This window comes from Melozone crissalis, unplaced genomic scaffold, assembly GCF_028551555.1.
Source record: "Melozone crissalis strain CALT ecotype California unplaced genomic scaffold, PUWL_Pcris_2 ptg000026l_1, whole genome shotgun sequence".
NCBI lineage: Eukaryota > Metazoa > Chordata > Aves > Passeriformes > Passerellidae > Melozone > Melozone crissalis.
Genome location: NW_026535804.1, coordinates 11652567 through 11678444, shown reverse-complemented (window position 1 = coordinate 11678444; position 25878 = coordinate 11652567). Strand labels below are relative to the sequence as shown.

General features: G+C 50.4%; 1 protein-coding gene across 1 annotated transcript; it reads right to left on the bottom strand.

The window, feature by feature from the left end:
• Positions 1-1029: 1029 nt before the first annotated feature.
• Positions 1030-7776, bottom strand: KCNJ2 (potassium inwardly rectifying channel subfamily J member 2). The gene is made up of 2 exons (XM_054278771.1): positions 7680-7776; positions 1030-2971 (listed from the first exon to the last, which is right to left on the bottom strand). Exon 2 carries the CDS (start codon positions 2753-2755, stop codon positions 1472-1474), a length of 1284 nt encoding a protein of 427 aa, XP_054134746.1. The 5' UTR covers positions 2756-2971; positions 7680-7776; the 3' UTR covers positions 1030-1471.
• Positions 7777-25878: the final 18102 nt, after the last annotated feature.

The following is a 25878-nucleotide window of genomic DNA, read 5'->3' as shown; positions in this document are numbered from 1 at the left end:
GGCAGGAGATGGAGCTCCCTTTGCAGCCTCGTGCTCCCCAAAGCATCCCTCTCTCTCCACCAGATGGAAATCCACCTCCCTCACAGCCCTGCCCTGCTGGAGAGAAGCATTTTACACAAAAAACATCCCTCTGCCACTCCTGAGTGCTGTGCTGCCAAGGCCCTTTCCTCCTCTTCCTTCCTCCTCAAAAAACCCTTCTGGGGGTTTCTCTGCTGCTCGGCTCATCCGTGGCCAAGCTCCAGCAGCCTCTGGCATCAGCGTGTCCGTGGCACAGTTTCAGGAAAGCTCCTCTGCTCAGAGCTTGGGAGGCCAGGGAGGACACACAGAGGATGCTGGTTTGCTTCCCCCAGTTGAGTTTTTTCTCCTACAAGAAAAGAGGGATTTTGTTCCCCACACAGAAGAGCAGGGGGAAAGAGAAGGAGGCCCAGCGTGCTTTAGATCCGAGCCTTAAGCCTTTAGAATAAGGTGCAAAATAAAGGTCTTAAAAAGAAAAGGAAAAAAAAAAAGAAAAAAGTCAAAACCAAAAAAGTGTCTGAGGTTTGATTTTTTTGTTGTTGTTGTTGTTGTTTAAAGCAGCCTGTTCCTTTTTTTTTCCTTTTTTTTCTCTTTTTTTTAAATAAACTCCACTGTGCAAAACTGTGCATTTTCTTTGGTATCCACTTAGGTAGTTTGAACTTAGTACTTTTTCCTATGCATACATAACTTTTGTCTCGTTTTTCCTTTAGACAGAGAATTAAATTCTCCCCCCAAAAAAATCATAATTTTGCTGGAGGCTACTGATTGGCCTGATATTACATAATGCCCCTTATGTAATTGGAAAGAGAGAAATTGATTCTAGCTATCAACTACTGGCCTCAAAAGGAGTTTAAACTTTCTGGCAACATTGGCCTCTCTGAACTGATCATGAGCTTTTCAACCCAAAAAGTTCAACACTGACTTTTTTTTTTTCTTTTTAAATTACACAAGAGAAAATAAAAACTACACTGCAACAAAAATAACCATTTGTGTTCATGTAGTTAGCAGCAGCTTTTTAAAAAATAATTATAATAATAATAATAAGGCAGATTCTTGCCTTTGTTATGCCATTAAAAACATTCTTGTTCCCTAGAGAGAAGCATTCTGGAAAAAGTTGAAAACAAAAAATAATAATAACCCAACCAAAGCTTGCCTGCAAGTTCAAGTTTTGTAAAAAAATATATACATAATTTATTCTACAACATATGTGCCTTCTGTTCATACTTAGACATGTTTAGTGCTTTGTGTTTAGAGTTCATTTCCTGTCGTCCCTCCTCTGAGGACAGCCCTAAAACCAGCCTGGGTTCCTCGGGTCTGCTGCCTTCACACCACTCTTCCACAGTACCGTTGTCTGCAAACTCTTCTGGGCCAACTTCTCAGGTCAAGGAGCCCTTGCCCGACGGACACGGTGGGCGTTTGTCCTTCCAGCCCCGCGGCAGAGGCAGAGCCTTGCCAGTCATATCTCCGACTCCCGCCGCAGCGGCCGCGGCTCCAGGGGCACCCCCGCCTGGTTGTGGTGCTCCATGTCCGGGTGCGTGTCCGTGCTCATGCTCTCGGGCACGCCCGTGTCGATCTCGTCCTCCTCCTTGCTGCTGAGGGCCACCTCGTTCTCGTAGCAGAAGGAGTTGGCGTTGGAGAGGATGTATTTCTTCTCCGCTAAGTCCCTGGCACTGCAGATGGGTGTGTTGGGCACTTCGTAGGTTTTGTGGAACCTCGAGTAGTCCACCTTGTAGTAGTTCTTCTCCTCGAAGAGCACGGGCTCGTAGCGGTGGCCCCAGAGGATCTCGTTGGCCAGATACGAGCTACGGCACTGCGTGGTCATGGCGGTGGCCTCCACCATGCCCTCCAAGATGACCACGATCTCGAAGTCAGCGTTGTCCATGTCCTGTTTGCTCAGGTCGTACAGGGGACTGTCCTCGTCGATCTCGTGCACTATTGTAATGGGGGACACCAGGAAGATGCGGTCGATGCCGCTGTCGAAGCCCACGTTGATGTCGATCTGATCCAGGGGGATGTACTCCCCTTCCGACGTGATCCTGGATTTCAGGAGCTGCGCCCGCACGTGCGCCTCCACCAGGTGGCTTTTCCTCAGGTTCCCCACGCGCCACATCAGGCACAGCTTCCCGTCCCTCATGGCCACCACGGCGTTGTGGCTGAAGACCAGAGTTTCGTTCCTCTTTTTTGGCTTAGCCATCTTTGCCATGACGGCACCAATGATGAAGGCATCGATGATGCAGCCCACGATGGACTGGAAAACCACCATGAACACGGCGATGGGACACTCATCCGTGACGCACCTGAAGCCGTAGCCGATCGTGGTCTGGGTCTCGATGGAGAACAGGAAGGCTGCGGTGAAGCTGCTCACCTGAGACACGCAAGGCTTGCTGTTCTCTTGGTTCTCCAGATCCCCGTGCAACAGCGCGATCAACCAAAACACACAGCCAAAAAAAAGCCAGGAGAGGATGAACGTCAGGCAGAAGATCACCAGCATCCACCTCCAGCGGATGTCCACGCACGTGGTGAAGATGTCGGCCAGGTAGCGCTGCCCCTTCTCGCCCACGTTGATGAACTGGACGTTGCAGTGCCCGTCCTTCTTGACGAAGCGGCTCCGGCACTGCTGCCGGGTGTGGACCTTGCCCTTGCCGTTGCCGAAGCCGTTGGCCACGGCCATGGTGGACAGCTTCATGCCGTCCTCCTCCGAGGACACGATGCTGTAGCGGTTGGTTCGCACGCTGCCCATCACTACTGCCGGGGACTGAGGTGCTTCTGCTTTAGAAAACAGTCTGAGTTTCTGCAAAACCCTTTGGAGAAACAGTTTTGAAAGTTCTACAGGAACACACACACGCGGAAAAGCCGGGCGGAGGCCGGAGTCCCCAGAAGCCCTCGGATCGACCAAGGACGCTCTTCTGGCATGCAGGGTGAGCTCAGCAAGCCACCGTCATAGAGAGGGCATGGTCTGCAAGAGAAAGAGAAGTGGCACTTTAGATCCTGGAGGAAAAGCATGGGGGATCAAGGAGAATGACACCTGAGGGCCTGCAGGAAGTTTCCTCTTTTTAATGACATTTTCAGCGATGCTCAACGTTTGCAGCTGTGCATGGACAGGGGTCACACGTGGTTACTGCAAGGAAGGAATTGCCCTTCCCGAAGGAAAGCACTGAAGGGGACGTGTCACACCAGCCTGAGCAATGTTCACTTTAGAGCTGGGCACGCAAAGGATCTCTCTGCTATTTATAACTGTGATTTCTGCTTATTTTGAAACAAACAACTCCCTTGAACATCCTTCTGCTGTTCAAACACAAATGCTGAAGTGGTTTATAGCGACTAATGATGTGTCTCGTGGACTGTCTGACCCATGACAAAGCAGGGAGTGAGCAAAAGGGAAGGTGGAGGCAGGGAATAAACTTGGGGAGCGCAGATAGCGGTGATTACATTAAAATTAAAGCACATACAATTGTTTTAATTAAGCTAACAGAAGGAGTTGTGCATTCTCAGCAAATTTCAAGAACAAGGGCTGCAGTAGCTTCTGTCTAACTCCATAAACCCATCGGGATCTCTGTAGTTTTCACGCTCAAGTTTGGCCTGAGTTGTACATTAAACCTTTCAAACCTCTCATCTGCTCCTTCTAAAGCCACCAGAAAAACTGAGCAGGATCAGCTGAGTGCCCTCCTAACACCTTTAGGAGCCTTCCCAGCACCTTCCCTTCAGGAGCCTGAAGCAGCCCCTTCCATCTCCAGCAGGTCACAGCCCTGAGAGTCCCGTGGGTCTGAAATGTCACCAATCAAGACTCAGCAGAAAAGCTACAAAATCTCCTTCCTGCGGGGAGAAGGCACCAAAAACTTGTTTCAGGGAGGTCTGGCTTAGACCCAGGTCTAGCTTTTAACAAGTGCGTCATCCATTAAGTCATGTACTGCATATCAGGAAATGGAATTGAAATACTGCAGAGGAGAAGAGATGCATTAAAGCAACTGCTGCAGCCACACATGGCCCACGGAGGGAATAAAGCTGAACCCGGGTGGGGAGGAATGTCTGCTGTCCCTCTGGCATGGCACGGGAGGCTCCAGAACCATTTACAGTAGCAGGAGATTAAATCACGGCACTCTTCCTAAATTAATGTTATCAAAACTCATCTGAGCCTGTCCAAAAGCCAACAAAACTGCAGCCACTGTGGAGCACAACCCCTGCCCGGCAGGACCTCTGCTCCTCTCTGCCTGGAATCTCACAACAGCTGGAGATGTTATCTCCTTTCCCAACAACAGCAGCCCCTCAAGCCCAGCTGATGTGCTCCAAGCACTTGAGCGATTTCAAGCAACTCCTCAAGCCCTCCCACATCCTTCAGCCACATTACAGAGGCTTGAGCTCAGCAAACACTTGTTAGGAAAAGAGCAGGTGACAAACAGCAACATCATCAGCTGTGTGTGTGTGCAGGCTGCTTTTCCCTCCAGGATCTCCTCAGGGTTTACTTTCACCTCCTCTTTTCCCCTCGCTCCTGTTTGTTGTGCAAGAATGTGTCCTGCTGCCTCCTTGCCAAAGATTAGTCATCTGTGACTTCAGCTCAGACAAGACATTTTGGCAGCTCCTGGGTTCTGTAATGCCCCTTTGAGTGCAGCTCTCAGCACTGAACACTTCTGCCCTCGTGCTTATTCTGGGCGCTTATTCTTACTTTTACAATCCTCACTGTGTAAGGATCCACTTTTCCTCCCCTTACACCTTTTTGTTCCCAGGGTCTCTCATTCCCGCCAGGATATCGTGCTCAAAAATACAAAAGAATTCTTTAAACGCTCACTTAAATGATTTGTTTTGGCCAAAACCCCGCTTTTATTAGAAACCTGAACACGGCGGGGAAGTGAAATTACTGTTAATACATCCCACATAAAAAAACTTCTTGAAAAGCCATTGCACTGCTCTGCAAATCGATCACTTTCACAAACCACATCCTATAATCACAGTCATGTTCGACTTCCTCAGTCAAAGCCTGGTTTGTTCCAGGCTGATGGAAACACACAGCCTAGGAAACAGTTTATTCTGGAGTTTGCTTTTTTTTTTTTTTCCTTTTCTTTCCTGGATTTTAGATGAAAACTTTTGGTGGAGGGAAAGGTAAGCTGCAACACTGAAAGTGTCTGAATACTCAGCTTCTCCCGCGAAAGTCTCGACCTGAGGACACTTGTTTGGGTCCCACAAATCCCTGAAATCCTAACACCAGCGTCCTGTGGCTGCATTTACAAGTTTGGGACCTGAATTTGTCGCATTCTCCCCTGCAGGACTGAGCACCTCTCCCCTTCTGTCCCTTGCTTGGATCTCTCCTCGCTGGCCGTGCTGTGGGAGTGCAGCTGCACCCCTTTGGTTCCAAGGACCCCAAATGAGCCTGGGGCAGCTCTGGAGCCTGCTGGAAGTTCACAGCACAAAGTTCTGGCACGCTGCAGGGCAGCAGAGCTGTGTGCCTGCTTTTCCAGCACAAACTGCCTCTCTTCCTGTGAGTGCTGGGGCAGGCAGGATGGGATGGGAGCAGGAGCAGCACCACGCACAGGGATCAGCCAGAGGGGCTGAAATCACTCCTGCTCGTGGAAACACAGGTCCTGTGAAATGCCCTGTGCATGCACTGGCTGTCCCAGCACCTGCTCCGTGCTCACCCAGATCCTCAACACCAAAAGTTCCCCAAAAATCCCAGGAACAAAGCAGCAGGAAAACCAAATGCTACTTCTTGTTGTGCCAATCCACCTGCTGCTCAAAGGCTGCTGCTCCTCATTCCACCCCAGCATCAGCTGCTGGTGGCACCAAAAACTCCAGGCTGGCGTGGGAACAGCCCTGCAACCCTCACTGGGCAGAGGGAGCCAACCCAGCACCAAAAACCCAGCCCAGGATTCCCAGTATTTACCTAACTGGGCCCAGTGCAGTGCAGCCAGACACAGAACTGTAAAATCAATCATCACCAGGCATGTTGTCATTATTATTATTACTATATTTATTATTATTATTATTAGTCCAGGTGACCTTTCCTCCTGGAAGGGAAGATAAGCAACTCAGCTTGGAATTACCAGCAGTGGCGGGGACACGGGATTACTGGGCAGGGATGAGATGGGATGGGAGAGCCTGGCTGGCTCTGCTGTGAGGGGATGAGATGGGAGAGCCTGGCTGGCTCTGCTGCGAGGGGATGAGATGGGATGGGATGGGAGAGCCTGGCTGGCTCTGCTGCGAGGGGATGCCTGGGGAAGGGAGGAAAACAACGGGGCTGTGCTGCATCTGCAGCATTTGGGGAAATGCCACCATGAGGAGCCCAAACCCTCCCATTCCGCTGAGCATCCCCTGCAGACCTTCCCGGGGGAAGGACGCGCACATCGCAAGGCACAGCAGGAGGGGAATTCGGGCAGAAGTTAAAGTCCTTCGGAGGGATAACTCCGGAGCGCAGAAGGGTCGGGAGGAGCGGCAGGCAGCGCTCGGAGCGGTTATTCATTCCCCGGCTGACGCCACCGAGCCCAGCCGGGCACATGTTGCCAAGAGAGCACCAGCAGCACCTCAGCCAAGCGCACCCTCCTCCCTGCTGCCCTCGGAAAGCAGAACAAAGCGGCGGCCGAGCCTGTTCCCGCATTCCTGCTCCCTCGCAGCCCCTCTGTAACCTTTTCTCCTTAAAAGTCATTCCCCAGGGCTCCTCCGCTGCTCCGGCCGCGACTCAAGTTACGCGGAGCTGCCTTGGGGAGAAGGATCTGACCTTCAGCGACAGGCAGCGAGCAGGGGGTGGGAGAAAAAATTTAAAAAGAGCACATGATGCGGGGAAATGGGTGCGAAGAAATAGGAGAAAGGGAAAGACAAGTGGCGCTCGCATCTGCTGTCCTGCCAAGGAGACGGGAGCGGGGACAAAGCAGCTCCGAGCGGAGCAGCCATCACCAGGGGGTGTACGCGGAGCACCGGCGGCGGGGATGGAAAAGCAAACAAGTGTAAAGGTAAGGCTGAGCCACGGAGACAAGTGCGGGGTGGGGACGGAGCTGCGGGGACAGAGCTGCGGCACCTGCGGGTCCCCAGCGCCCCCGCCCCGCTCACTGACCCCCCAAACCCATCTGCATTCGCTTATCAGTATTTTTTCCTTTCACTGTCATGAGCTAAGCTGAAACAATACAGCTCTTCGCTGCCTTTCCAAATGCTTTTTTTTTCCCTGCTTCGCATTTTTTTGGCAGGACGGTCAGAAAGAAAGAAGCCCTCCCGCTTGCACCGTGCCGATGAATGAAGCTACAGGTTCATCTCACGCCCCTCCAAACCATCCCGGGCGCTCAAACCCACGCACCCGAGCCGAGATTCGCCGCTTCTGCAGGAAACAACAGGCGAGAAGAAGGCGAAGGGATGGAGCGGTGCGCTTTGTGCGACGCGGAGTTGTCATGCGAACTTCCAGCCCTTCCCCAGGATAAAATATCCCGAGGGGGGAGGAAAAAAAAAGGGGGGGAGCAGCTGGTGCATGGAAAGTTATGAGCACAAACAGATGCTGCAAGCAGATGCTCGGGCGCTCCAGCCATACCTATCGAATTATTTTAGGCGCTGAGAATAGCTCCGTGAGAAACGCAGGAGTTCCCCCTCTTCTCCAAGCCGGCGCTTTTATCGCGGGGGTATCGCGACAGCGCCCGTGCCGCGCATCGCCTCCGCTGCTCGGGGAGAGACGCGGGGAAGGAGGCGAGCCTTACCTGCGGCGGCCGCGAGGGAGGTGCCGGTGCGGAGAAGGGGTGAGAAAGATCCGTGGCGAGGCCGTGCCCGGTGCCCGCTCCGCTCGCACTGCGCTCCCGCCCGCCCGCGGCCCCTTTTTGCGGGCGGCCATGGCACGTTTAATACGGCCCCGCCGGACACGCCCCCCGCGCGGGGACAGCCAATCACAGCGCGGGGCGGGGATCAGGGGGGCGGGGCCTCGCAGCGGGACCGGGAGCGGAGCGGGGACGGAGCCGGGATGCTCCGGGAACGGAGCGGGGACGCTCCGGAGCGCTGCTCGGAGCCGCGGTTCCCGCTGCTAAGAAGGCTCTGGATTCCCCCGGTGCCCGCTGCGGAGGCTCCTCGGGTTCCCGGCACGGAGGATCCTGGGATAAAGCACCGGCTCCCTGGATCTCCGGGTCCCTGGGAGAAGGCACCGGCTCCCGGGATCCCCGGGAGAAGGCAGCAGGTCCCTGGATTCCTGGGTCCCTGGTGCGGAGGGTCCCTGGATCCTCGGTGCAAAGGGTGCCAAGAGAAGGCGCTGGGTCCCTGAATCCCGGGATCCCCGGTGCGGAGGGTCCCTGGATCCTCTGTGCAAAGGGTGCCAGGAGAAGGCGCTGGGTCCCTGAATCCCGGGATCCCCGGTGCGGAGGGTCCCGGGAGAAGGCACCGGGTCCCCGAGTCCCCTCTGCGGAGGGTCCCGGGAGAAGGCACCAGGTCCCCGGCTCCGCGATGCAGAGGATCCCCGGGTGCCCGGTGCAGAGTGTGCCAGGAGAAGGCACCGGGGCCCCCGCTGCGGAGGGTCCCCGGCTCTTCGGGTACTCGGTGCAGAGGGTCCCGGGAGAAGGCGCCGGGTCCCTGGATCCCCATGCGGAGGGTCTCCGCCGGGTCTCCGGGACCCCCTGTCCGGTGTAAAGGGTCCCGGGAGAAGGCGGCGCGTTCCCCGCTGCAGAGGGGGCAGGAGAAGGCTTCGGCTCCGCGGGTTCCCGGTGCGGAGGCTCCCGGAGAAGCCGCGGTGCCGAACGGGCACGGCCGCGCTGCGGGGAGGCAGCGCCGCTGCGGGTTCGTTCCGCGGCTCCGGGACGCTCCGGTTGCGCTCCCGAGCAGCCGGCACCTGCCGCCGGCATGACCTCACCCTCCCCTGGCAGAGATAAAGGGACTTTATCTTTGAGGGACTTCAGCGGGAGTTTGGGATGGTCCCGTTGGGAGCCGGCTGCCCGCTCGCTGCCGTTCCCGGCTGATGGCCGAGGCACCGGGTAGTGAGGAAAAATAGCGCAGACAGAAAAGTTTTGTTCCTTTTGTCCCTTTATTTTAGTGAAGGGAAATAAAATGCTAAGGTGCAGGGGTCCCATCCCAAACTCCCGACCCTAGCAGGCAAGCACAGCGCAACACTGCTCCTGAAGCAAAAATCCTTCTCTTTAACTTCCAAAATCTCTTCCAAAACAAGAGCTTTGATCCCCGGACTAAGATCTTTTGGAGCAAGGGAAGGACGAGGCTGGCTGCAGTGCGTGGGATCCACGGCTCTGCTCCCTGAGTCACCTGTGGCAGCTCGGTCAGGCTGGCCAGGCTTGAAATATGCAGAAATCCAAATGGTTTTTAACAGCTTGTCCTCCCTACGGTGGACGTGGCCTAAGACAAAGAAAATAAGGATGAAATGCCTGGCTGGGAGCCTTGCAGGAACAAAAACAGCCCTGTAAGCACAGTCTGAAGTTTGGCAAGCCCCGGCTCTGCTGGACAGTGCAGGGTGTTGGGTTCCAGGGCAGGTGTCCGCAGCAGGACACTGTCCCTGCCCTGGGGAGGGACAGCAGCTGAAATCCACGGGTGGTGTGCTGGGAAAACAAGGTGACTGCTGAGTGCAGCGGGGCAGAGCCCCCCAGGCTTTAGGAATTGCCACAAACACCTTGAATTGCACCCAGCACTGCGACAACACCCAGAAATGAGAGCTGGGGATGCTCCCGGGAAAGGCAGCGGCCACCAGCAGCAGGGATGGACTGCTCCAGGCAGCTCGGCCTCCAGAGAGCTCCTCACAATGTCCAGAGCAGGCTGTAAAGATGATTCCTTACTTTCCACAGCAATGCCAGCGCCCTGCAGTCACTCCTCGTTAAACTCTCCTCCTCCTCCTCATTTGTTTGCTAAGTTTCCAAGTCTGCCATGAGCTCTGGGTGGGAAAGCTTTGCCCAAACGTCTCTCCTGGCCTGGCAGAGGTGCAGGATCAGCCTCCCCGCGCTGCTGCTGCTCCATCCCAGCGATGCCGCGCCTGGCAGCGCCGCTGTTTGCCGAGCTCCCGCAGCCCCGGTGAGGAAGTGCCGCATTGTTGCAGCAATAAACACAACGGCCGAGGGCAGCTGGTTCACCAGAGCCACGTTTGTGAGGGCAGAAGGAGCAGAATTGGCGTGCTGGGGAGGGGGAAGCGAGGACAAGCGCTTCTGCTCCTTGGGCAATCTGGAGAGTTGGGCAATCGCTGGTTGTGAGTTGAGCTTGGGTGGTTCTGTTCGTCTGAAGGGGGAAGAGAAGCACAAAACTTGTGGGTGATGGGTGTTTGTCACAGACATCTTTTATGAAGGATTTTTCCTCCTGAGAAGCTGAGAGGCCTCAGGAACAAAATGCAAACCATGGTTATCTGCTGCTGTGGAATGCAACAGGTGCATCTGTGATTGTTCTCATGTGGTTGTTTCTAATTAATGGCCAATCACAGTCAACTGGCTCGGACTCTCTGCCGAAGCCACAAACCTTTGTTATCATTCTTTCTTTTTCTGTTCTTAGCTAGCCCTCTGATGAAATCCTTTCTTCTATTCTTTTAGTATGGTTTTAATATAATATATATCATAAAATAATAAATCAAGCCTTCTGAAACATGGAGTCAGATCCTCATCTCTTCCCTCATCCTCAGACTGCTGTGAACATGGTCACAGGCATGGGAAGTGAAATCTATAAGGGGGATGACTGCAATTAATTTATCCATTTGGCAGAGGAAGATAATTCAATCCACAGGGTTTGAAAGACACGGGCACAGTTCATGTACCTGCATCAGAGAAAAAATATCCCTCATGTTTCTCTTTGTGTACGTCCCGTGAACTGCTAAAACAGCAACAATTTGAAGTATTGTTTTTATTTATTATTCCTGTTGGAATGCCAGGAGTTGGAACTAGAGTTCCACCATTTGCCCATCTACGTGTCAGTGAAACAAAGAGCTGTGATGCACTCCTGCTAAGAGATGCTCTGCCGGGGGGTGGGTGCAGCAATTCCCTGTGCAAAACCTCCAAGATATTCCAGATTGCAGCACGGCTTTGGAGCCTCTTACTCAGCCTTTACTCATGATAAAAAATCCAGCCCTACTACAGATTTATCTGCCCAGATGAGTAAGGCTTACTCAGCCATTCAGCATTTCACACCAGGCAGGGCAGAGCAGATCCATCACCACATTTTCACAGCCTTCTCGGAGTCAGGGCAAAGAGCTCTTCTTTGAATGAAATATCGATTCCCAACCTATTGCACAGATAATGAAAACCATAACGGAGCTGCCTGCCTTCCAAACTCCCAAACAGGGAAGCTGAAGTTACAAGAGAAGTTTCTAAAAAACCCTTTCCTGTTGTAACAAGCCAGGACAAAGAGGGTGAGACAGCTGAAAACTTAACCCTCAGCACTGAGCGAGGGGTTCCTTTTCCGTCTCTCTGTGAATGGTTTTCCAGTCTGACCCAGCCTTTCCTTGGAAATCTCTCACTGAAATATTAGAAAAGCCACGTGAAATGGTCACGGGCTGACATTTTCAAGGCAAGATCCTTTATCTGCAGGAAAAATGAGGGAGAGGAAGGGATTTGGGAAGGAAGAACATTTGAGAATTTTTCTCCCCTGTTTCTGTCACAGTTCTCCCTTAGTTTGTCACCACAGTGAGGGGTTCCTTTTCCTTCTCTCCCCAAATAGTTTTCCAGTCTGACCCAGCCTTGCCTTGGAAATCTCTCACTGAAATATTAGAAAAGCCACATGAAATGGTCATGAGCTGAGAGATTTTCAAGGCAAGACCCTTTATCTGCAGGAAAAATGAGGGAGAGGAAGGGGTCTAGGAGGGAAGAATATTCAAGAATTTTTCTCCCCTTTTTCTGTCACAGTTCCCACCACAGCCACCCCTGTCCCTCATCCTGCAGATTCCCCCTGGAAGGAAATTTGGGAGTTGTGCTGCAGGCCCAGAGCTTGGAGCAGAGGCTTCAGCCCCTGTCTCACTCCAGTTATTAAATTGCTTTTTCTGTCTTGGCGCTGAAAGGACCTAATTATCAGATTGCATTAGTCCTCATCTCTTCAAGTGGCCAAATCTGCTTTGGTTCTCAAGGATTTTATTGCCAGCTGAAAATGGCTTAATTGTATTGTGCTTGCAAAGAAAACACGGGCTGGGGGAATCAAAGCTTTCCACAAGAGGAGAAGAAATGCCATAAATAACACGCTGGGGTTTTGTTTTTTTGGGTCTCACCATTTCCATGCATGTAAACTGGCATGGGTTTGCCTTTCTTCCCTAAGCATGAAGTCAACTGGAAAAAATTCCTCAGGAAAAGGTGGTTTCCCCATTCCCAGTAAGCTCCTGGGGTTTGGGCATGAACTGGATCTTTATGGGTCTAATGCTGGGATCTCCAAGGGAAAATGAACCCACCTTGGTAACAGAGAAAATGGGCAAATCCAGGGGAAATTCCACTGAGAGAAGCTTGCACGCTTGATAAGGCCTGAGAGAGCAAATAAAGAGATTTGCAAGAAAAGGGGATCTACAGATGTGCAGTTCTGCTGGAAAAAAAATGGATTTGTCCATGGGAGGGATGAAATTGGACGAGGAAATTGAATTTAGGCTTTATGTACCTGAGAAGAGTGGAACTCACAGCCTCCAACCACATTTGTAAGTGTATATTTTGTCCAAAATCTTAATTTGAGATTTCAGGATGTCTTAGTTGGGCTTATCCTGAAGGCAAGTCACCAGCCAGTCACCGTATATTTTGTGTCCACATTTGTAACTGTATTATTTTGTGTCCAAAATCTTAATTTAAGATTTCAGGCTGCTTTAGTTGGGCTTATCCTACCGGCAAGTCACCAGCCAGTCACTGTATATTTTGTGTCCACATTTTTAAGTGTATATTTTTTGTCCAAAATCTTCACTTAAGATTTCAGGATGTCTTAGTTAGGCTTATCCTAAAGGCAAATCACCAGCCAGTCACTCTATTTTGGGAAAAAGTAAATATATTTTCATATATATATATATGAAATGCTTGCTGCTGCAGGAGGTGGATGTGGGGAGCAAGGTGAAGAAATCCTGAATTACTGAATCCCAAACAGAAATCCACTTCTAGCAGGAGCTGTGTCGACCTCCCAATCCAACAGCAACCCACAAATTCTGCCAAGGAAAACTCCTTTCCAAGGCCAGATTCCATGTGGCTCAATTCTCACCAAATTAAGGTGCCTAATTTAAAGCATCTTTAGCTCCCAGCTGAATTTTCAGACCCAATAAAATGTGGTGTTGGTAAAAAGGGAGCTCTGAGCTCTCAGAGCAGGGTCAAAGGCCTTCAAATGTTCAGGAAATGTTTCTGATATTTAATGTACACCTGGCACATTCCCTGGTTTCTCCAGGCAGGCAGGTCCAGCGCCACGCAGGGACCCAGGATTGGGGATAATCTTCCAGAAATTATAAAATTAATATGCAAGGACCCAGGATTGGATATGATCTTCCAGAAATGTCAGGGACATCAATCTGTCATTGTCTGGGACACAGCAATATTCCAGATTTTCCTTCTCAAGCCATCAGTCAGCTTTGTGCTCAAAGACAGCAGTGGGGAGGTGGCTTCAGATAAATGAGGAGGAATTTTCAGGTTAATGAGGAAGAATTTTCAGATTAACAAGGAAGATTAATGAGGAGGAATTTTCAGATTAACAAAGAGGAATTTGCAGATTAATGGGAAGGAATGTTTAGATTAATGAGGAGGAATTTTCAAATTAACGAGGACGAATTTTCAAATTAATGGAAAGAATTTTCAGATTAATGGGGAAGAATTTTCAAATTAATGAGGAGAAATTTTCAGATTTGTGGGAAGAAATTTTCAGATTAACAAGGAGGAATTTGCAGATTAATGAAGAGGAATTTTTGTATTAACAAGGAGGAATTTTCAAATTAATGGAAGGAATTTTCAGATTATTGAGGATAAGTTTTCAGATTAATGAAGAGGAAATTTCAGATTAATGAGGAGAAATTTTCAGATTAATGAGGAGGAATTTTCAAATTATTGAGGAGGAATTTTCAGATTAGTGGGAAGGAATTTGCATATTAACAAGGAGGAATTTGCAGATTAACAAAGAGGAATTTTCAGATTAATGAGGAAGAATTGTCAGATGAACAAGGAGGAATTTTCAGATTTATGGGAAGGAATTTTCAGATTATTGAGGAGAAATTTTCAAATTAACGAGGAAGAATTTTCAGATTAATGAGGAGGAATTAGTGTGAGTGATCAAAGTGACCAAGCTTTATTCCTAAAGCTGAGATTTTCCTGTTAATTTCCCACTTATCTGCTGCTCTCCCACAGCTCCCATTCTTTGGAGATCTCCAGGGACAGGGAGTTAATGGTTAATAAAACTCACCAGAGGTGTGAGAACTTGTGGAGCTGCCATGGGGATGTTGACAATTCCTGGAAGGAAAAGGGTTAAGAGCCAGCAGCTCTCACACACACACACAAATGTGGGGCTGCACTTGCATTCTCTCCCTTTCAGCTCCAGCTGCTCAGTGCCAAATTTCCCAAAATTTCCCAAAACACAGCAGGGTGAGGAGATCCTGGTGGTTTTAAACCAAGTTTAGAACATCTGGGTTTTTTAAAACCAAGTTTAAAACTTCTCCTGGGTTTAAAACCTTTATGGATCTTGCCCGTGAGCAGGGGGCTCTCAAGGACATCCTTTGGGTTTTTAGTGGGCAGTCAGATCAGAGGGATTGCTCAGCCAATTTTAGGAGAAAAGGCAACGAGAATTGGGATTGTTCAGCCAATTTTAGGAGAAAAGGCAAAGAAAATGGGATGGCTAAGGCAAACAAGATGGGATATTGGGAAAAATCCCTGAATAAAGTCAGTTTTATTCTATTCCCCTTGTCCAAAATCTCTTTCCATCTTTTCTGTCACCTCCCTCAAGCCCCGCAAGGCCACAACGAGGTCACCACAAAACTTCACTTCTCCAGCCTGAAAAACCCCAAATCTCTCATCTTTTCCAACCCCAATTCTTCTCTTTTAGGAGAAAATGCAACGAGAATTGGGATTTTTCAGCCAATTTTAGGAGAAAAGGCAACGAGAATTGGGATTTTTCAATATTAGCAGAAAAGGCAAGGAGGATTGGGATTTTTCAGCCAATTTTAGGAGAAAAGGCAACGAGAATTGGGATTTTTCAGTTTAAGATAAAAGGCAAAGGGAATTGGGATTGTTGAGCCAAGCCGAGTCACCTGCTTGCCCCAAAGCCGTCGTGGGGCTCAGACAAGTCCCAGCTTTGCCCTGCAGAGCCCAGGGGGCTCAGGGAGAGGGGCTGGGCTGTGTTTTGTGTTTTCCTGGCTGCAGCAGGCTGGGATAAAGCAGAGCCCTGAGAGTGGCACCAGGGGCAGAGCCGTGGAAAGTTTCCAATGGGAAAGGGAGTGGCGAGAGAGAACAAGAACTCGGTGGCAGCAGAAAGAGCTGGAAGGATTCTGAATGGTTTCTGGAAGGTTTCTGGGAGGTTTCTGGGAGGTTTATGGAATGGTTTCTATCTTTTCTGAGCAATATGATTGCAAATCTCCTGCCCTTTCTGCACCTCTGCTCCTGAGCTGTTTGCATCCACACCTCAGGATCCAAGGACTGGGCAGCTTCACCTCCCCAGGTGGGGTTTGGTGGCTCCTGAGGGATTCGCTGTGGGATTTGTGGGCACAGGATGGAGCCTCTGGCAAACCCTGAGTGGGTTTTCCCTTCCCTGGGTTGCTCCCCTCTGGGCTGGCACCCACAATTTTGAGCAGGAATCCAAAATCCCATCACAGGTCTATGGCTCCAAAGAAGCCAAGGCTGATCCCAGAAGTTCCCACCCCTCCTCAGAGCACAAACCTCTACTCAGAGCACAGCTAAATATTGAATTTTAATTTCATTTCATTTTCGTTTGGGGGGCCAAATGCCTCCTGAGGGACACCCAGCACCCTGAGTGGTTTCCCTGCTGCATTTCTGCTGCTGAGCATTCATTACCACTGCAATTTATTCCCTATCAGGGCACACACTCCAGTGAAAACTGCATTTCTAAACCTGAAAGTATCTGATTTCTGCTAACACCACATAAATGACTGCTCTCCTCCCTTTCTCACACTTTTTCCCCCACTAGATTAGCTGAGATCAAATGTCCTCAGTGTTTTCCATCACTTTGTACCAGAGCCTGGAGTCTGTGGCCACAACATAAATGACAATATCAGAGTTTATTTTCTCTCCTGGAAAGCAAATAAACTGTGCTAAAAACAGAGAGAATTAGATCACTGGCCATTGTGGAAGGAAAACCACAGCAGCAAACAGGCTGGAGTTTCCTGAGGAGGCAGCTCTGGGCTTTTTGCATCCACTGGGAACTTCCATACCCATAGCACTGCAGAGACTCTGGGTGGGTTTGGATGTGTTTGTGCTGCATCTGCCCATCAAAAATTACTGGATTTCTCCACCAGGTGCACCAGGGATGGTCCTGGAGATGCTGGAGCTGGTGGGGAGCAGTCCCAGCTTTTTTGGGAGCTTTTTTGGGAGCCTTCACAGCATCTTTTCCCTGCTCAGGAAGCCGAGGAGATGCTGGCACAGGTGGGGCTCAGCCCTTCCCAGAACTCCTGCAGGGCTGGGAAAGAGGAGCACAAGTTAAATCAGCTGGCACCTCTCGGAATGTAAAACTGAACAGATGAGTACAAACCAACCCAAGCTCAGAAGTGTTGCTTGAACTTCCTGAGATTGTTTTGGGCTGATTACTTGGACCAGCCCTCCAAGGCCCACCCGTTCAAACACCTCTGCCACTTGAAAAATCTGTCGTCAGAGGGGAAATTATCCTCAGCCAGCAAAGGCCACGGCTTCCTCTGCCCTGCTATCACCATCTTGTGCTGCTTATTTTGCTTTTCTGGTGCCATTTTGTGCCTCCAGGCCCAGCTCTGCCCTTCACTTACGCACAGGGGAAGGATTCCCCACCCAGCCCGGGCATCCTGAGCTGGAATTGGGGCCAGACTGAATGTCCTGTGCTCTGAGCTGCTGCCAGGAGGGGAAGGATGGTGGCAGGAGGAGGAGGAGGCTCTCTCCTGGTTTTTCACACTGGGAAATGCTGTGCCTCAGCGTGAGTTTCTTTGTAATCTCCCTAACTCTTCAGGAGTTGGCTTTGATCCCCTGGTTTTATTTGAGCTGGTGCCCAAACCCTATTAAAGAGCCTTGTGACAGGGGCTGGAGGGGGAAAGGTTGTGCTTTTTCCCATCAGATGTTGTGCAATCAGCCTGGAAAGCTGATCAGTGTCACAGCTGGTGGCACTGAGGCCTGGTGACGTCGCGCTGCTGTGGTGGCAGCCAGGCCCCAGGGTTCCTGTGGGCCCACAGGGCTGGGATTGATCCCCACAGGTGGGATGGGAGCTGCAGGAGCATCCTGGGTGCCTTCCCTGATCCCTTCCCTGGTTTCCTCTCTGGATGCTTTCCTTGAGTCCTTCCCTGGATCCCTTCTCCGGGTCCCTTCCCAGGATCCTTTCCCTGAGTCCTTTCCTTGAATCCTTTCACTGGATCCCTTCCCCTCATCCCTTTCCTGGATCCCCTCCCTCAATCCTTCCCTGGATCCTTTCCCTGGATCCCTTCTCTGATCTCTTCCCTGGTTTCCCTCCTGGATCCTTTCCCTGAGTCCTTCCCTGGATCCCTTCTCTGGATCCCCTTCCTGGTTCCCTCCCCTGAATCCCTCCCTGGATCCCTTTTCTGGATCCCTTCCTTGGATCCTTCCCTGGATCCCTTCTCTGATCCCTTTCCTGGATCCTTCCCCTGGATTCCTTCCCTGGTTCCTTTCCCTGAGTCCTTTCCCTGAATTCCTTCCCTGACCCCTTCTCTGGATCCCTTCTCTAATCCCTCCCCTGGATCCCTCCCCTGGATCCCTCCCTGGGTCCTTTCCCTGAGTTGTTCCCTGGGTCCCCTCCCTGAGTCCTTTCCTGGATCCCTTCATTGAACCCCCTCCCCTCCCTTCCCTGATCCCTTCTCTGGATTTCCTTCCTGGATCCCCTCCCTGGATCCCTATCCTGATTTCTTCCCTGGTTCCCTCCCTGGATCCTTTCCCTGAATCCCTTTCCTGACCCCTTTTCTGGATCCCCTCCTGGTTCCCTTCCCTGATCCCTCCCTGTTCCCTCCCTGTGTCCCTGGATCCCCAATTTCGGGCAGCTCTCCAGGGTCCCCCACAGCTCTGTGGCCAGAAGAAGCCCAGGCTGATCCCAGAGGTTCCTGTCCCTCCTCAGAGCACGAAGTCTGCTCACAGCTCTGCTTTGGTAGATACTACATTTTAATTTAATTTAATTTTCATTTTCAAATGCCTCCTGAGGTCACCTGTGGCAGCAGAGGGGACACCCAGCACCCAGCCTGGGCCTGTCTTGGTGTGACAAAGGGCAGGGATCACATGTGGGGACAGTCAGAGGGGCAGACAAAGGGACAGAGAGAACGAGCAGGGGCTCACCCCATCACCTGTGACAGCACTGGAAGGTGCTTGTGCTCTCTGCCACCAAGGGTGACACAAAAAAACCTGTGCAGAACAGCCCAGAGCAGGGGACAACGGGCTGGTTTTGTGCCCCTGGCGTGGTGGGGTGACCCCAGAGCTGGGGATCGAGTGCCAGCAGTGCCAATCAATTCTGGCTTTTTTGTAAAAAAAAAAAAAAAAAAAAAAATCAACAAAAAACAAACAAACAAACAAAAAACAAACAAAACCCCCACAAAACAAAACAAAAATCCAAATCCAAAACAAAAAAAATCCAATCAAGCAAAAAAAACCCAAAAAACCCAAAAAACCCCAAAAAACCCACAAAACATGAAACAAAAAAACCAAAACAAAAAATGCAAACAAAACCCAAATAAAAAAAAACAAACCCAAAAACCCCCCCCAAAAAATCTAAACAAAAACTAAAAAAACCAAAACCGACAAAAATACCACAAAACCCCCCCAAAAAATCCTCAAAAAACAAAACCCACCAAAGCAGACCAACCCACAAATCCATCCTCCAGCCTTCCAGAACCTTCCCAGCCCAGCTTTCCTCCCTCCCCACCTGCGCTGGGCTCCAGGGAGGGCAGGCTGGGTGCCCAGGGCAGGTTTCACCCTGCACAGAGCTCTTTGCTTTGCATTATTCACACTCACATTGCTTCCCCTCTGACCCTTCCCCAACTGTAATTTTTTCAAGCTGAAGAAGTGTCTGTTCTGAATCTCCATCTGAAATGGCAATTGGCTTTGAATCTTTTTTGGAAGGCCCAGAAAGGAATGAAAGGTTTCCAAGCACCTTTTGTGCTGTTTGGTGTCTGGAAGTGGCTCCTCTCGGAGGGGAGCAAAGAGAAGAAGCAGATCTGGGTGAGTAATTGAATCTGCAGCAGGTAATTTTCTGTCAGGCAGCACCTCAGCCCTCAAAGCTTTTGGTTTCCCAGCACACAACATCCCTGAGCTGGCTCTGCTCTGCCCTCAATGTGCTGCAGATAACTCTGGGAAGGAGAAACCTCCCCAAGGAGCAAATCCCTGAGTAAAATCCCTGATCAAACAAGGCTCAGGAGGATGGGGCAGGGTGTGGATCCTCCCTCGATGTGGAGAGGCTGCTTTCATCATCATCATCTCAGGTAAAATTAGCACTGTGCTAATTGCCCCAGCTGGGGGAAGTGCAGATGTTTCAGAGGGGTGAGACTGGAGCTGGACCATCCCCTTTTATCAATGTGAGGAAAGGGATGGAGCTGTTCCAGCCCAAATCCACGTGGATTCACATGTGACACCTCCCTGCTGGAGCTGCCCACCCCAAATCCCGAGCATTTCTCTCCCCAGAGTTTTTCCAAATCATTCTCCCCATTTTTGTTCCATAGCAAAGGAATTCTGTGGGTTTGGGATTCTGTGCTAGCAGGGTTTGCTGGAGGGCATAAGAACCACTGCTTTACTTCTCCAAAAAGAAGGATAAAATGGGAGGAAAGACAAAAAACCACCTTCTGACAGAGTGACTCCCTGTGGAAAAAGGGAGAGAAGTTTAATCAGTGCAGTGAGTAATTGCAGGAACTGCCATAAAACACTTCCCAAATTTCATTTCTCACTTCACACCCCACCACAGGTCACTCTGGAAAGCCTCCCATGGAATTGCTGAGGTCACATTTACTTGTTATGAGTAAGGGCAAGGAAGGTTTCCCCTTGGAGACACTCCCTGGGTTCTTTCTGATTCCCACTTGGAATTCTGAAGGCCTGGATGCAGAATTCCTATTTCTCCTGCCCCACTCAGAGCATGGCTACCCCAAGGAGGCATTTCCCAGCCAAAATTCCTGCTGGAAAACCTGGCACAGCCACTCCAGAGCAGAGCAGTAGGACTGGGGGGTTCAACCTGGAGAAAAGGAGGCCCAGGGGTGCCCCCATCGCTCTGCACAGCCCTGAAAGGGGCCTGTGCTCAGCTGGGGCTGGGCTCTGTCTCCAGCAGCACTGACACAACCAGAGCACACAGCCTCGAGCTGCACCAAGGGAAATACAGGCTGGAGAGCAGGAAAAGTGTTTGACAGAAAGGGGGATAAAGTTCTGGAATGTTCTGCCCGGGGAGGGGGTGGAGTCCCCATCCCTGGGTGTGTTTGACAAAGCCTGGATGTGGCACTGGGGGCCAGGGCTTGGGTGAGGGGCTGGGGCTGGGCTGGACTCGATGGGCTTGGAGGGCTCTGACAACCTGGGGATTCTGGGAATTCTGTGATTGAGTCTGTGAATTCTGTGGATTCTGTGATTTTGTGATTGATTCTGTGATTCTGTGAATTCTGTGATTGATTATTTGGATTCTGGGATTCTGAGATTCTGGGATTCTGTAATTCTGTGATTGATTCTGTGATTGATTCTGTGATTCTGTAAATACTGTGAATTCTGTGAATTCTGTGAATTCTGTGAATTCTGTGATGAATTCTGTGATTCTGTGGATTCTGTGATTCTGAGATTCTACGATTCTGTGATTGATTCTGTGGATTCTGTGGATTCTCTGATTCTGTGACTCAGTGGATTCTGTGATTCTGTGATTGATTCTGTGGATTCTGTGGATTCTGTGATTCTGTGACTCAGTGGATTCTGTGATTCTGTGATTGATTCTGTGATTGATTCTGTGATTCTGTAAATTCTGTGAATTCTGTTACTTCTGTGCCTGGGGAGGCTCTGGGGCAGCCTCCTCCCTGCTGCTGCTCTGCACCACGGTCACCCAGAGGCCACCAGCAGCTCCTTTTGGCACCTGGGCCAAGCCAGGATCGTGACAGACCAAAAATATCCCGTGCTGCCCTGTCAGGCGAGGCGGGGAGACACCCTGTGATCAAAGATGGGAAGCAGAGCAACCAAAGCACTGCCCAGTAGCCGCAGCAGAGCAGCTGCCTGACACTTGTGGAGCTTCCTAGAGCCCAGAGAAAGGATGTGAAGGAGGAGGAGGAGGATGATATGGAGGGCTCAGCAGATGTTTCATTGGAGCTGCTCCCGTGCGTGAGAGAACGCACGGAGCCTCTCCATGGAAAATGTGCATGCAGAAGTGGACATGGCACTGGAGATGAGATAATTATTAAGGCATTTCTATCCTGGAGCTTTTCTGTGTGGAGTTTTACACGAGAATAAACGCTAGCCTTGCCTTTCTACACGCACACACGTTCCCTGGCTCTTGGTCACTGATATGTCCCCAGGTCTGTCCCTTTGGCCACAAATAGCTCATTGCCCTATTTGAAAGGTTCCTGGTGGAGTGCAGCCAGGTTTGCCCGGCTATATTTACCTAAGCTGGCAAATTGGGCCACGGCCCTCCCAGCTCTGCTGCTATATATAAAGGGGAACGACACAAAATAAACCAGCAAACACCCGATCCATTCAAAAACAAAATGTGTTCTGCACTGCCTGACGGTGCTGAGTGTGAGAGCTGCGCCCAGGTAGTCTGGGGATGGTCAGGAAATAAACTGGGGATACTGGGAATTCACTGGGGATACTGGGAACTCACTGGCAACAGGTTGCCGGGTTATAACCCCGCTGGTTTTGGGGTGACATTTCGGGACGGGCCCCGGGAGGTGCAGAGCGGCCCCGAGGGGCGGCGGGGGCTGAGCGTGGCGCGTCGCGGGCCGCTGTCGCCGCTGTCGCCGCTGTCCCGCGGATGCTCCGGGGACCGCTCGGCGCTGCCGCAGCTCCGGGCGCTGCCGCCAGGTGGCGGCCGAGGGACCGGGACCGGGATGGGATCGGGATGGGGATTGATCGGGATCGGGATGGGATCAGCACCCGGATCGGGATCAGGATCAGGATTGGAACGGGATCAGAACGGGATTGGGACGGGGATCAGGATCAGCACCGGGACCGGGATTGGGATTGGAATTGGGATCAGGATCAGGATCAGCATTGATATCAGGATCAGTATGCGGACTGGAATCGGGACTGGGATCAGGACAAGGATTAGGATCAGAATTGGGATTGGGATCAGGATTGGGATCAGCACTGGAATTGGGATCAGGATTGAGATTGGGATCAGCACAGGGACTGGGATGGGATCGGGATCAGCACTGGGATCAGAATCAGGATCGGGATTGGGATCAGGATTGGGATTGGGATTGGGATTGGGATTGGGATTGGGATCGGGACCAGGATCAGGATCAGGATCAGGATCAGGATCAGAATCAGGATCAGGATCAGGACTAGGATCAGGACAGGGATTGGGATTGGGATTGGGATTGGATGGATCAGGATCAGAATCAGCACAGGGATCGGGATCAGGATTGGGATAGAGATGGGGATCTGGAATGGCACAGGGATAGGGACCAGGACTGGGATTGGGACAGGGATCAGGATGGTATTTCGGATTGAGATGGGTCCAGACTGTAAAGGGAGATGGTGAAAAATAGGGAGAGTTGCTTGTAGCACGGGAAGACAGTGATAGGAAAAGAGGTAAAGGTTTAAAACTGAAAGAGGGGAGATTTAGACGATTTGGGACAAACCCCCCATGAGCTGCAGCTGCCCCATCCCTGGAAGGGCCCAGTAGTAGCACCAGTCCCACCCTGCTTGTTTTTCTCTCTCCAGCCCACGGTGTTTGTGCTCCTGGGCTGAGATTTGGATCATTTGTCCTTGGTGCCCAGCTGGAGCAGGAATTGTTTTGTCTCCCTGCTCTGTGCACAGAGCTCAGCATCCCCTGATGTGAGCCCAGCCCCACACACTAAAGCAGCACAGAACCTGGAACATAGAAAAGCTCAAACCTGAAGCATCAAAAACACCAATCCACATTTTTCAGCCCAGATGAAAACTTTCAACTTCTTGTTTCAGCCTGGTTCTGTCACACTTCCCCTTGTCTGCCTGGAAGTGACTCTGTTGTCAGATGCTTCTTCCTTTTCCCTGCTTTGGGCCTCTCCTGCCCACCACAGCCACCAACTCCTTCTGTTCGCAGGTTCACAGTTCCAACCAGCAAAGATAGGTTTAAGAGACAAAAAAAGCTTACAAACAATATTTTTTCACTCCTACACAACATTTCTGATGCCCTGAAAGGTACCTGCTATTTCCTGAAGTGAGCTCAGACCTCCTGCACAGGGTGTGAGAAACAAGGGATAAACAAGGAGATATACCCTGTCCCACATCTGAAACCCAACTTCACAAAAACCAAGCACTAAATGACACATGATAACGGGGAAGGAGATGCCAGCTGCCCTAATGAATGGTGGTGAGCAAGGCTGGAAAAATAAATGATATAATAATCTCTTATTATACCCCCTTTGACATAAATGAATCCTGACCCGGAACAATGGCGCTGCTTTCCAAGGGAAAATAACCAGGGTGAAGTTTTAATCATGAGTCAGGAGGCCGCTGCAGGGTGGTTTGTTAGAATTTTGCTTCAGCTGGTAAATTTTGTGGAAAGTCGGGGATGGGGTGAGCGACTTTCACACAGAAATTCCAATTCCTGCCTCTTAGGGGTGGCTGGGAAGGAGCTGCTGAACTTCAGCTTCGGGAATTGGCTTTTGGAAGAAGCCCCAAGGAGATGTTCAAGGCTCTGGAAGAGCAGGAAGGTCCTGTTGTTTCACCATGGAACTGCCCAAAATATATCCAGGTTATTCCATTTGGGCTGGTGGGAACTTTCCTCCAGTTTATTGGGAATGACTGGAGGCTCAGGTTCCTGCTGGGGATGCACTTTTTGTTCCTTTGGATGGGTTTTTGGGAGTCTTCTTTGCTTTTTTATTGCTCAGCCCTACAATGGGCATGGAAAAAAAATCCCTGGGTAATCCTCATTGAGAAAGAGGAGATGGGGGAGGAAGAGCCTCCCTCTCATTGATCCTATTTATCTATTTATCCCATTTTTCCTTTGTTTCCAGCGTCCTGCAGGAGCCCTTCCTAGGGGGGAAGGGTTAAGAACTGGTTCTACCAGAACACAGGGCCCACTTAAATATAAACCTGGAGAGGAGAAGCTTCCAGAGAAACCTCAGAGCCCCTTAGCCCAGGGCCTAAAGGGGCTCCAGGAGAGCTGGAGAGGGATTTGGGACCAGGAATGGAGGGACAGGACACAGGGAATGGTTTTCCACTGCCAGAGGGCAGGGATGGATGAGGAATTAGGAAGAAATTATTCCCTATGAAGTTGATGAGCTCCTGGCACAGGTTGCCCAGAAAAACTGAATATGGAAGCTTAAAACTTGTAGCTGAAGAGAAGAAAAGCCCAATGTGCTCTCACAAGGTGTGTGGCAGAGGAATGTTCTTTATTTTGATGTCTTTATTCATAAAAAAAGAAAAAAAAAAAAAAAGGAAGAACTGCATGCATTGCTATTCATCATTATTATACATTGTGTTTGTAGTGGGATAAATGAAATTAAAGTAACAAGCAAACAAAAAAAGCCAGGCTGGTTGAGAGCAGCATGGGCTGGGATCAGAGGCTGGAGATAAAAGTGGAAGAAGATATAAAATGTTTTTTGATGAATTAACATGCCTGGGAGAGAAGTTTCTTCCTGACCCAGGCACAACTTAGCAGCCACACTCACGTGTTTGTATTTATCATTTGCATCTCTCTGTGCCAGAAGGACAAATCCCTAAATCAGGCTCCTGGTGCTTCCACTTCAGCAAAGCCATTCCAAATGAAGATTTTTATTTTCCAGAGGATCACAGGGAAGAGAACCTGGGGAGGGAAAGGCAGCTGAGCTCCTGAGCTTCACAGGGGGAGCTGCACCTGGAATTGGCACCTTGCGAAGGAACTGGGGGCATTTTGGTCTCAATTGGCACCTTGGGAAGGGATGGGGGAATTTTGGACACAATTGGCACCTTGGGAAGGAATTGGGGGCATTTTGGTCACAATTGGCACCTTGGGAAGGAATGGGGGCATTTTGGTCACAATTGGCATCTTGGGAAGGAGCAATTGCTCCCCATCTTTCCCAAAAATGGGAAGGCATTAAATAAAAGCATCCCAGTCAGGATCTGAGGGCAGTGGAAGGGTTAATTCCCATGTCTGGAAGGTGATATTCTATTTTACTCAATCCCAATGGTGTTTTTTTCCAACACCACAGAAAAGTACTGAGACCCTTCCACATTTTCCTACATTTTCCTACATTCCTTTCCATTTTTTCCTAGACTATTTCCCCCATGTCTGCCAGTGTTTAAATCCAGGATACAAGAAGCTGGTTTTTACTGCACTTATAAGTGGTTGCTGCTGATGAATCAGCACATAAAAGAGGCTAATTAATGACTGTTGGAATAACTAACACCCCCCAGGCTTCAGTTTTACCTAAAGGGATCATATTTATCCAGAGACAAGTGCTAGCAAAAGAGAAATACATTAAAATAATCCAGCAATCCTACTACTGCATGGAGTAAATTGCAGGGGAAAAAAAACCCCAACAAAACACTTAGCAAGCTATTTTTTCTTCATTAAACGTGATGAGCTCATAAAAACCCAATTAATTAGTCAGAGTGATGTGAGTGACTCGTCAGAGCTAATTTTAGCTGCCTAAAGTTAGCCAGCATTTCCACAGCAGCCGTTTCATCTCCTTCAGCAATAAATGGAGAGGGATGAACACTTCCAGGAAAAACT